This window comes from Xiphophorus maculatus, chromosome 1 (genome assembly GCF_002775205.1).
Source record: "Xiphophorus maculatus strain JP 163 A chromosome 1, X_maculatus-5.0-male, whole genome shotgun sequence".
Taxonomy (NCBI): Eukaryota; Metazoa; Chordata; class Actinopteri; order Cyprinodontiformes; family Poeciliidae; genus Xiphophorus; species Xiphophorus maculatus.
In genome coordinates this window covers 31,058,636-31,071,156 of record NC_036443.1, presented here as the reverse complement: position 1 = coordinate 31,071,156, position 12,521 = coordinate 31,058,636, and the positions used below count along the sequence as shown (strand labels likewise).

Genomic DNA, 12,521 nt, shown 5'->3' with positions numbered 1-12,521 from the left:
CTGTAAATGACACTTTTGCTGATATCTGCACATCTCTGCTGTGCACACTTCAGGGAACCTGTAATTCCACGGTTCCTTCTGCAGAATCCTAAGTAAACCTGGATGATGGTTTATTCCTTTGGCTGGGATTAAGTACTGGATGCACTAACAGTAACCTTTATTTTTGAATCTTTAGCTCCTGGGACATGGAGGAGCCTTCTCTCTGCCAGTGAGCATACTGTCTCCCCAGTGTTGCCATCCAAAATGGAGGATGACAGAGAATGTTTGTCCTAGTTGTGGGGTTTTTAGGTCTCCATGACATCACAGGGTTTCCTTCCTGAAACTCCTCCTCTTCCTACTGCTGGATCCCAGGTTAACACAGTATATTATTGAATTATCATACAAGTCTTAATTCAGTCCTTCGTGGCTGGAGGGAAGGGCGTAGGAACGAGTTTATCATTGGGTTGGCAACCTGACAAATCTGTAAATAGCTTGAGCAGAAATATCATACACAACGGCATCATCAACACATTAGTTAGTAAAGCGTTACTCAACATGTGAACTAGGCTGTAGCAGACACATCAACATGCAGAAGCCTATTGTGACAGTTCTCCCACCCTCAACCCCTGCTGGGCCACAGTAAAATGGCCAAGACCGTCCGCGGTGATAAAAAGGTTAGGGACCACTGATTTACACTACCCTTAATATTATGGCAAATTTTATTCTCTAATGTTTGCAAACTGAATGGAGCTATTTTTATGTTAGACTACATGCTACTCTCATTCTACTGGTAGTATTGACATGCTAGTGACTCAATATGCTAGTGGTAGCCCTCATGCTAGCATTAGCCAAGTACCTAAAAAAGCATTTAAGCTCATTTTTTGATATATGTCAGGTTCATTTATCCTAAACACTTTCAAACAGACAAAAAGAAGAAAGACAAATGATTAAATCTCAATCAAGGAGAGAAAGTAAGGAGGGGAAGTAAGGAGAGTGTTTATTTCAGCCTCCAAACTCGCTCTGACATTCCTCTCTTCCTGCTCCTCTTTTAATAATAATAATTTTTACTTTATTCATCCCAGCAGGGAAATCATTTCGCACACGACAGGAGCTGTGTCTGCAGGCAGCCAGCTGAGCCGGTGCCATTTTTTGAAGGAGGACATGCGGCAGAGGTCATCGGGACCGGGAGTCGAATCCACGTCCGAGGGTCTAAGGCCTCCAAACGTGGGGCGTGCTAACCCGCTGCGCCACCACAGCACGCACCTTTTATTAGAATCAGGGAGCCCTGGTTACATTAGTTAACAGCTGCTGGAAGGAGTGGGGCAAACAAAAACCCATCTGCTAACACACACTAATAAATCTTTTCTATACAATGGAATCTCCCGTCTTAGTGCTGGTGAGGTCTCAAGGCAGTTCCCGTGTCACAAGCTTTGACCTTTAGCCTTTGGGTGTTTTTCTTATCAGGCCAGCTCTTACGTTTGTCTCCAGAGTGGTTGGCATCTGCTTCCAGTTTGGCACATTTATCAGCTTCCTGGAGACATCTCTCTCAAAAACACACATTACAGAAGAAAACAAAAGAATCTCACAGTCCTTAAAGTTAACTTTGAGTATATATATCTGGAATATTATTTCCAAATCTAACAATTTATTAACTATGTTTATCATACTGAATGGATTAAGTCAATGTAAATCAACATGCTGGTGATACCACAGATGGTACAGAGAACATTTAGGCCAGTGGTCCCCTAAGTCAGTCCTCAAGGGCCGGCATCCTGCATGTTTAAGTTCCCTCTCTGTTGGTAGTAACAACATCCTATGCATGTTAATGTTTTTCTTAGGCCTTCTAATGAGCCATCATTTGACACAGGTGTTAAACCAGGGAGAGAACTGAAACACGCAGGATTCTGGCCCTCCAGAACCAATTTTGGGTACCACTGATTTAGGCTAACCTTAGCATTTTGGCAAATATTACCTTATACACTAATGTTTGTATACTAAGTGGAGTAAGCCTGTGCTAGTCAACAAAATAATGATACTCCACATGCTACTGACTACATTTTAGTTCACATTAGCACTCCTGCTAATTTTCAGCATCAGAACACTGGGTTCCAACCAACACACACGCTGCAGCAAGCCCCCTTTAAAATTTCTGAAATTTTAAATTTCAGAAATTTCTAGTATTATCCTCATTATTCTTTTCCTTGCAGAAATACAAATTCGGGGTCCTGAACATATTCAAACACTCAAATTGTTCCCCGCATGAAATTAAATTATTTCAATGGAATCACAAGTGGGTGTGGTCAAACTGCTCTACATCGCCCCCTAATGTGAAATCAGAGAAGCTGTGTATCGTGTAAATTTGAAATTCGGTTCTTTGATACATTCCCTCCCCCACCCAAACACAGAAAAATGTCTCATGGAAGTATGTCTTAAAATGTTAAGGAAAACGACCATTTTGAGTCTGAGCGCAAACTTTCATTCAAAATGGTGCAAACGGCCATTTTTCACATTTATATAACTTGTATTTTAATGAAATCCTTGTAGGGATTTTGAACTATCGGCTAGATTTTGAGTATGCAGTTAAGGGGTGGGGATTAAAAGTTATCAAAATTGTGAGTTTTTAAACACATTTAGGGGGTGTGGCCAAGTGGTGAACTTTGCAAGTTCTCTTCTGTTACTATATAATTCATAAGGACTTACGCCTGTGTTTCATGACATAGAAAAATATGAAGTTAAATCCTTCTGTCAACAATGGCCGGATGACTAGAGCATGTGGACGTGGCTGATCACACATTTATTTTGAAAACCGACATGCAAAATGAAGCAGTCACGCGATTCATGCAATGCGATGGATCATGTGACTGGCATCGTTTGTTGCCAGTCACATGGTTTGTCAGCAAGACAGCACAAGCACTGAAGCATGGCTTCATCTGACACGCCCCCTTTTTACTAGGTACACGCCTGGAAGCCTGGCTTCCCATGGCTTCCCATGGCTCATCACTAGCAGCATGTGTGCTGCAGCTTTGTGGAAATGTGTGCACTTATTATTTTTTTTCCAAGCTTGTAGATGATTGGGTCCTTGTTTATGAAGATGACAGGTTCATGGCTTCTCCCAGGTTAGATTGCTGGAGAATTGTCTCTTATTAGAAACCCTGGATTTTGTTATTTACACTCATTTTTTCATTAGGTTTTTCCCTGTCACCTTCAAGATTCTTCCTGGCTTATTTTTAAATAAAACATTAACTATGCTCCTGTTTTTGAATCCCATTCCCTGGTTATTTGTTACGCTCCCCCTCAAAACCCTAGACTGCCTTGGAGATGTAACACCTTTTTAAAAACTTCCTGGACATACCACTGCTCAATAGTCTTCAGGAGGCATTTCATATAAACATAAACAAGCATTAATACAAATTAAACCTCACTCAAATATCGTTAATAATTTAAACTAACAAAGGAGTCTCTGTTTCGCTTTGATGTTTCTCACTTTTGTTCTGTTTCTCTTCCACTTTTTGCCATTAAAATCACTCCATATCTGAAATCCATGAACCTGCCACTCTGCTCGTCACCATGATGTGCATGGCATTGATTGTGTTCATGTGATCAGAACGGGTTTGCTTTTCCCCTGAGTGGCACCAGAACCTGCTGCACAAACTCTGACTTGCTTCTGTCTTATTTGCGCAGCAGCAGCTTGCTTTGCTTCACTCCCACCTTTGTGCCATGATCCTCTGAGCATGGATGTGGCGCAAAGTGCACCGACATGAAATTATGCAGAAAAATACAGAGACCTGTTGAGAAAAGCTGTTACCATGGAAACAGATTTTAGTCTTAAATGATTCAGTCTATCACCTCTCACCTAAAGTCTCTTCTTAGACTGAAACTGCTGCAGGTCTGTAGCACTACCATAACATACTGCGCTGCACCGTTATACTTTTGTCAATGCTGCCTTCAGTGAGTGTGGGAAGCTTTGGTATCTAAGAGCAGGATCCATCAAAGAGTCGCATCGCTACCCCTGCACCGGAACATCATTAAGACTGCAGAAGCTTTCTAATTGTTTCCAAAAAAGGCAAGGTGAACACAGCTAATCAAAAGGAATCATCTCTAGACCTCTGTGACAGGATTGTCTTGAGACATAAATCTGGAGAAGGATCCAGAACCTGCCCTGTTTTTAACACAGGAGGACTGAAGCTGGTTTTTGTGTCATGGTTTGAGTCTTCTGTGTGTTTATTTTTGAGTTTCTTTGTCTCTGAGCCTCCGTGTTGTCCTGTCTCCCCTTGATTATTCCCAGGTGTGTCTCGTTCCCTGATTAGCTCTTGTGTATTTAGTGTCACCTGTGTCTCTGTGTCTTTGTCGGGTCCTCGTCATGTCTGTCTAGTTTCCAGTTGTCACCTGTTGTGATCATTGCTTTCTGCTTCTCTGTGTTCTGGACTTTTGGATTTACATCTTATTAAATTGTCAACTTTATCTCTACCTGGGTTTGCTGCCTCTGCCTCACCACCACTCACACCACTAAACCTGACAGCTCGAGTCTTCAGGATGGCCGAATGCTCTTGTCCTCTGCCACAGAGTCCTTCTGGCATGACAGATCCCACTTCTGACATCAAGAATGTGGTGGAAATTCCTTATCACACAGCTAGAGAAACCACTCAAGAATTGATAAAGTTTCAACTTTATCTTTCAAGTGTTTTATTTGAAGGCAGTCAAAGGACTTTGAATCCAACAGAGTCAGGAAAAGCAGAGCAACATCTAACAGATACGTCCATTTTTAATACACTTCTGTCATCAGAGAGTACATTCCATACAAGAACACTGTTCTGGACAGAGAAGCAGAAGTGGCAACATCAGCCGGTTTGGTCCGGTTCTAATCGGTTCTTATGGTAAGTAACTCTTCACGCTACCAGGAAAACGTCCTTGGCCGAATCCTGGAAGATTCTGCAACAACTTGAACACTTTGTAAAAAAGTGACAAAAACGAGAACAGACAGTGACTTACTCAAAGATTTCCACTTCACAGACAAACAAAGTGAAGGTATATAAAGTCTGTGTTTCCATCTCTGAGACATCCTGTGACCAGAAACTGCTGCTGGAACAGACTCTTCAACTAACCATCAAAACAAGGTGACATTTAAAGTCCTACTGCTCATCATGATGCTTTATGTCATGATTGAGTTGATTTGTGACACTAATTATGAACTTTCCTAACGATTCTTTCTACAGATGGCTGCCGGTCTTGTCTTCACTCTGCTTCTTGGTCTGAGCTTTGGACTCTGGGATGGAGCTGATGTAAGTATGGAGAAGGACTTAAAACAATGACTGGTATGTCCCTGTTGTGAGCTTTGGCTGACTGACGTAGATCAGATGGAGCAATCTGAGCCATCATTTGGTCGAAGTTCAATGAGGAAACTTTGTTTTGTTGGGAATTTTGTGCTAAAACTTTGGGTTTTTCCATCCACAGGCCGGATGTCGACTGAGAGGTACGTTCTGGACTGTGTTCGGTGTTAAAACGATGCTGATTATCAGATCTATGTATTTACCTTCTCTCATTTCCCAGCTCCAACAGCACTTGACTGCCCTGCAGGCTGGAGTTGGTTCGACCGTCGCTGTTTCTTGGTTGTGAATTTTCAATTACCCTGGGTTTTAGCTGAGGTACAACAGATGTGATGGTCACAGCAGATTTGCTACATTCAAAAGAATGTAAATTCATTGATATAAGACAATAAGATTCACCAACAACAAGGTTACAGAAACTGATTTCCGTTAAACAAATAGAACCATAATTTCTAAAGGTCGATATTCAGCTGCACCAACTGTCTCACTGCACAGAGGAAAGTTTAAACCTGTGTTGCCTTTTTCAGCAACATTGCCTCCAATTGGATTCACATCTGGCCTCATACCACAGTACAGGGGAGTACAACTTCATCAGACAGGTTATCCACCAAAAAACTGAAAGTCACACAACAACTTGGGTTGGCGGTTATGATTCAGCACAGGTGAGAATTTAAAAACATATAAATAACTCTGTTTGGTTGATGACTTTTTATGTCAAGATGCATTTTTCATGGCACTTTTTGTAAATGCTTTGAGACGACCTTTGTTGTGAATTGTTGTTATATAAATAAACTGAATTGAATTGAATAGGTGTTCCTAATAAAGTGGTCAGTTCAGTCAAATACATTCCAGTTGATCCTGGTTATAACACGATGCAGTTAATTGCAGATTAGAATATCAATTGGTCAACAGTTATCTCAGGAAACCCAGTTAGTTGTATTGAATAACTGACTATGCTAAACTCCCTCATGCTGAGGAAGCATGTGGCAACAGTGGAGAGGAATGAGAGGAGACCTCAAGTCACCTCTTTCAATGATTACCGGCCTGTGGCACTGACTCCCATCATGATGAAGTGCTTTGAAAGGCTGGTAAAAGAACACATCGTGTCCAGACTCCCCTCCACATTCGACCCGTTCCAGTTTGCCTACCGCCGAAACCGCTCCACTGAGGACGCCATCTCCTCCACCCTACACCTGAGCCTGGCTCACCTGGAGGAGAAGAACACTCATGTGCGGATGTTGTTCCTGGACTTCAGCTCAGCGTTCAACACAATCATCCCACAGCATCTGGCAGGAAAACTGGGACACCTGGGCTTCAGCACCCCCCTGCGAAACTGGCTGCTAGACTTCCTCACCAACAGACCTCAGTCAGTCCGGATCGGACAACACACCTCCGATGTCATCACCCTCAGCACAGGCTCCCCTCAGGGCTGCGTCCTGAGCCCTCTGCTGTTCACTCTGATGACACATGACTGCGCCCCCAGGTTCGCCATCAACCACATCGTGAAGTTCGCGGACGACACAACGGTGGTGGGCCTCATCAGAGACGACAACGACCTGGACTACAGAGAGGAGGTGGAGCAGCTGGTGGACTGGTGCAGAGACAACAGCCTGATCCTGAACGTTGACAAGACGAAGGAGATGATCGTCGACTTCAGGAAGAACCGGCCCAGCCACGCTCCACTGCTCATCAACAGCTCGGCTGTGGAGGTGGTCAGCAGCACCAAATTCCTGGGGGTGCACATTACTAACGACCTCACCTGGACTGTGAACACCACGTCTCTGGTCAAGAGGGCACAGAAACGCTTGTACTTCCTGCGGAGGATGAGAAGAGCACACCTGCCCCCGCCCATCCTCAAGACGTTCTACAGAAGCACCATAGAGAGCATTCTGACCAGCTGCCTCTCTGTGTGGTGTGGAGGCTGCAGCGCCTCCGACTGGAAGAACGTGAGGAGAGTGGTGCGGACAGCAGAGAGGATCATCGGGGCCCCCCTTCCCTCCATTCAGGACATTTCATCCCAGCGCTGCGTGTCCCGAGGCCGAAACATCATCAGTGACCCCTCACACCCCCACCATGGACTGTTCTCCCTGCTGCCCTCTGGAAAGAGGTTCTGCAGCATCCGGTGCAGGTCCACCAGGTTCTGAAACAGCTTTTTCCCACTTGCCATCAGACTGCTGAACTCTTAACTGGACTGCGCTCAAAATCTGGTCTCCACTTCATACCTTGCACATGTACAGAGCTAAATAACTTATATTTTACTGTCAGTCCTGCACTTTATATTTTATATTCATATTTTATACTTTATTTTATTCTGGAGTAACCTCACAACATTGGAACATCAAAACACTGTCCTGAGCCGTATGCAACGAAATTTCGTTCTGTATACACCCTGTGCATGCAAAATGACAATAAAGCCAGTCTAAGTCTCAGAGACCTCCAACAGAACCAGAACCTGCCTCTGTTTTCCACCGGCTGCTCTGACCAGCTGAGGGTTTTAAATAGAAACGATCCAAACACAGTTCATGTTTTCTATAATGAGTGACAGACGTCTATGTTGGTTCTGTGTGATTTGTTTGCATAGGAACTTAAAACTAAGATGTTCTTTCAGGAAGGCAAGTGGTTTTGGACTGACGGTTCCAAGTTTTGGTTTTCTAACTGGAGCCCCAATCAGCCAAAGAATGATGGTGGAGTCGAACACTGCATGATCATCAACTTACGTGGTATTTATTACTGGAGCTACACAACTTGTAATTTAATAATTTCGTTTAAATGTATGTTTTTATTATATCTTTGTGTCTGGTGGCTTAGTAAGTAGGAGTTTGTCCTGTAATCGGTGGGTTCCTGGTTCGAACCCAGACTCCATTCATGTCTGTTGTGTTTTTGGGCAAGACACTTCATCTGCCCTGCATGCTTTCTGTAACTGATCAAATCATGTCCAAGTCTTTGTCAAAGGTTTGCAGTCAGGATTTGTCTCTTTGTCTCTTTACAGGAGTAGAGTTTGTGGGTGATGCTGACTGTGATAACAAGCTTGCCTTCATCTGTGCCAGACCCCTATAACCTTCTCATGCCTTTTAATCTGAAATGCCCATATGGCTTTCCTGCTGGTGATGTCACTTCCACCTGGATGTCAAGCCTCGACAACATCACTGCTGGAAGAACCTGATTTCACTTCATTTGATCATTTAAATAAATGTTTTCTTTCTCTGAAATCTGATTGATTTAAAATATGTCAAAATTCCAATTAAGCAGCAACTATAAACTAATTGGTAATAGTTCTAAATCTCAGCTATAACTTTATGCTGAAAATCATCAGAATATCAGTGCATCAGTATAGTAATAACAATCTATGAAATATGAACAGTTTTCATAAACTCTGTACCACCTGTTTTGAACAAATTCACTAGTGTCACAAATATTTTACACCTAATGAAACCTTGTAAAAATCAGTCAATCAATCAAGTTTATTCACTCAACACATTTTGTCACCAATGTACAAAAACTTTGTCTTGTAACAATTCATCTACATGAGTGAAAACTAGCAGGAGAAAATAAAACCTTATAAAAAGTTGCCCTTTTCTCTATAATTACAAAATATATATTGTTCTTTTCATTGCCACATATAAAATACAACTTACAAACAATATACAACTCTCCTCATTATTAACTCAAAGGTGAATAAGACTTAATCTTTTTCTTATTAAGTATTTTGAATTGGTTTAAAGTAGGACATTTTATAGAATTTCCATAATTTGACTCCATGCACAGAAATGCTAATTTTTTTTTAAGTAGTCCACACAATGTTACTTTTGAAAACATACTTCCTTTGGGTTTATCTGTCACTTGAACTTAAGACAAAAAACTTTTAATTAAATGACAATGTCCTTCTAGCTTTAAACATACCTGATACAATTTTTAAATTAACCAAATCCCTTAATTTCAAAATATTTGATTGAGTAAACAATTTATTTGTATGTTCTCTAAGATTGACTTTGTACAGAATTTGTATAGCCTTCTTTTGTGTCACAAACAAAGGCTTAGTGTTAACTTTTTATGTGTTGCCCTAAACCCAAGGGAGGAAATCCCATTTTATTATTTGGGGGCTGTGGGAATAAACAGGGAAATTTCTTAAGAGCAATTTTGGGGTCAGGGGTCAGCAAAGTTACAGTGAAATATAACGTAAAATGTGGTTTAAATTGTTTTTATTGTGATTTATTGCTACTTCGAACCAAAAATGATTAGAAGTAGCAATGAATAACAAAAGAGTTTTTCTCAGAAAACAATCTGTTGAGACCCAGAGAAGTCAAACTAAGATTCAAATGTTTAGATAAGAGTTTGGTTCAGTGTCACAATCTTGTTGCTGCTACACCCAATGGGATTTCTGCCCATAACGCAATACAATAAGTCGGATATGGAGCAACAAATGAATAGTATAAAATCTCGAGTGTTGAGAAATCTAAAATATGTTTTACTTCATTTAAAAGTCCAATACCTTTGCATAGTTTTTGTTTTATACATTTTTATGAGATTTCCAGTTACGTTCATGATTTTAAAAAAAAGCCCTAAAAATGTTAATTCATGTACTCGTTCTACTAGATGACCATCTATGGACGTTACAGTGGAGTCATCTATTTCTCTGTTACCAAAAATCATGAATTTAGTTTTATTCCAACTTATTGATAATTTTTTGTATTTTAGCCTCTCAGTAAGTTTAGACAGCTCACTAGTCATATCTTCCATAAGAAGTTTTAAATCATTTCCAGGATAAAATAAGATTATATCGTCTGCAAACAAGACAAATTGTAACATTTTAGACACTTCACAAACAGTGATGGCATAGTTACTTGAAAAAGTAACTTTAATTGGATTACTGATTACTCCTTGAAAAAGTAACTTAGTTAGATTACTGGTTACTTCATTTTGAAAGTAACAAAGTTACATTAAAAGTAACTTTTTTAGTTACTTTCAGCAGCTGCTAACAACAACGCTGTGAAAATTACATTAATCTTTGCCAAAACTTAAGTCTAGTTACGTCTAGTTACATGACTGGTTGTTATAAAGTGCAATACAATTATTTCATAATACAAGTAGCATAATGACTAGAGTTGAACAAAATTATTCTGATCAAATATTTGTTTGGCAGAAATTCATACAGCCTGTTGTTTTCAGATTGCATCATTTACTGTGTAGTTTTAGGATCTTTTCACTTAATGAGCTTTCAAAATTATTTCCAACCAGATACTCTGGCTTCTGGCTTAAGAAGTTTATTAATAAATATATTAAACACCAGTTTTACATTTGACAATAATTAGTTGTCTAAAACGTAACTTGTTAACTGGTGGATGTTGATTCCTGCCCCCCCCTCACCTGGAGAAAATAGTAACACAAAAATGACTTACCTAATTTTCTTGGGGAATATTTCATCTGCTTCTTTCTCTTTGGTCAAACAGGGATTTCTTCCTCTGGTGGCTGGTCCTCATCATCATCATCCTCCACACCTGTAGCTCGTCTTCATTAGCCGCCTTTGTTCCCCCCCCTCCATGTGTCCTTAGGCTGAAATGGGTCTTCATGTGGATAAAGTTGCCAAAGCAAAGAACACAAGCACCATGTCACATCAGCCAAGTTGCTAATTAATGTCCATAAAGGATAACTTTGACTAACATATTAGCTTTTAATTTGTTATGTTAATATTGGAGGGGAAAAACTTATTTACCTGCCTTTAAAATATGTTTAACATTAAGGGCTAACGTTACAGTAAAGGAGTTTAATAACTTTAGCTAACATTAACTTACAGCAAGGTAGCATTAGCTTGAATGGCTCATAGCTAACATTATAAAGAAAGAGAACATAGACAATGTTATTTTCTCAAAGAAAATGTAACGTTAATAAGAAACGTACCTCAGATGCATTAGGTGTCAAACTTCAGCTTCTTGTTAAACAGGAGGTCTGGCTGTTATAACGATTCCTTATTAGAGTGTGTGGCATCGTAAATATCTGATATCCTTGGAAATTTAAGTAGAAATCTGGTGATGTGTGAAGATGGGACCCAGTGGCCTTAGTTGGCCACAACTAAGGTCAAAGATCAAAGATGCCTTCCTGCTGTTCTGTGATACTGAGGAGTATTTCAGTGTGAGGCCAACTCAGACAGCTCAGAGCTTGTGTGCATTATGTCATTATGATTGTCTCTCCCTTTATACAAAATTGACAATTTGTTCACTTGAGATTGGTTATTTAACACTAATTTGCACCAGAATCTTGGCGCTGTCAGCAGGATCCTTCCTGTGGCCACTGGGACATACTGAGCTACTGAAATATCGTCCTGCTATTTTTTGTTAGACATCTCAGCTAGTTTGAACTCTTTTGTTGTTTTCACATTGTGGGCATGCAACTTTTTACCAGTAGTGGGCACTCTTGTATGTTCCAGCCTCCAACTTTGACAGAGTACAGAGCTGTGTGGACTAAGCACAAAGACTATCATAGACACGATTCATGTAAAAATAAAATAAAATAAAGATTCTTTATAATTATCCTTTTAAATTATTTAAGGATACAGTGGTACTGGAGGGATATAGTGGGTAGTGGTTTAGTATGCTACCAGGCTGTGGTCTTTGGACTTGTTGGAATTATTATAATCAGTTTTTTGAATAGCAAATCAAGAGGACGGAGGATAAAGAGCTTGTTGGAAGAGAGTTCTTGTAAAGCCCCAGCTAAGTGTGGATAAAACAGGAGTTACTGTTTAGTGCATAAGAACAAACAACAGTCCGAAAACGTCACAAACTGCTTCATCACCAGCCTCTCCCACAGAGGGCTTTGTGAAGGAACACAATGTGCAAACTGGTTTGTTCACATTTGTGCACATAAAAAACACAAAAAACTGTTTTTACCATGTTTGAATCTTTTGACAAACCTGATGCTTTTTGTAGTTTTCAGCAACTGAACATTAAAATGAATTATTTTTTCTTACATTTAACAAAATCTAATAAAATCCAGGAAAAATCCAGGTGCTTGGTGAATACATGACATGCAAACAACCCCAGAGAATGCAGCAATTCATGCAAACTGGAAAATAACAGCTGATATGGATCAAAGAGCATTTTGATTCTAGTTAATATAATATGGTTAATTTATTAGAAAACCTTTTCTCTGGTAATATTTTCTCTTTACAGTTTTTAAAGACACCTTATTTTAGGAAGTTGTCATTAACTACAGATACCAACTTAT

The 12,521-nt window shown here is 40.2% G+C and overlaps 1 protein-coding gene across 1 annotated transcript; it reads left to right on the top strand.

Annotated features, from left to right (window-relative positions):
• Window positions 1–4,505: 4,505 nt before the first annotated feature.
• LOC111608815 (ladderlectin-like) lies at window positions 4,506–8,422 on the top strand. Its single transcript, XM_023335012.1, has 8 exons — window positions 4,506–4,853; window positions 4,990–5,093; window positions 5,193–5,258; window positions 5,431–5,449; window positions 5,527–5,621; window positions 5,831–5,965; window positions 7,912–8,023; window positions 8,293–8,422. Exons 3-8 carry the CDS (start codon window positions 5,193–5,195, stop codon window positions 8,358–8,360), a joined length of 495 nt encoding a protein of 164 aa, XP_023190780.1. The 5' UTR covers window positions 4,506–4,853; window positions 4,990–5,093; the 3' UTR covers window positions 8,361–8,422.
• The last annotated feature ends 4,099 nt before the right edge of the window (window positions 8,423–12,521 follow it).

Coding starts and splice junctions, on each gene's coding strand:
- LOC111608815 (XM_023335012.1), top strand. CDS start 5,193: ATGGCTGCCGGTCTTGTCTTCACTCTGCTTCTTGGTCTGAGCTTTGGA. Junction 5,622..5,830: donor TACCCTGGGTTTTAGCTGAG/GTACAACAGATG, acceptor TGCCTTTTTCAG/CAACATTGCCTCCAATTGGA. Junction 5,966..7,911: donor GCGGTTATGATTCAGCACAG/GTGAGAATTTAA, acceptor ATGTTCTTTCAG/GAAGGCAAGTGGTTTTGGAC.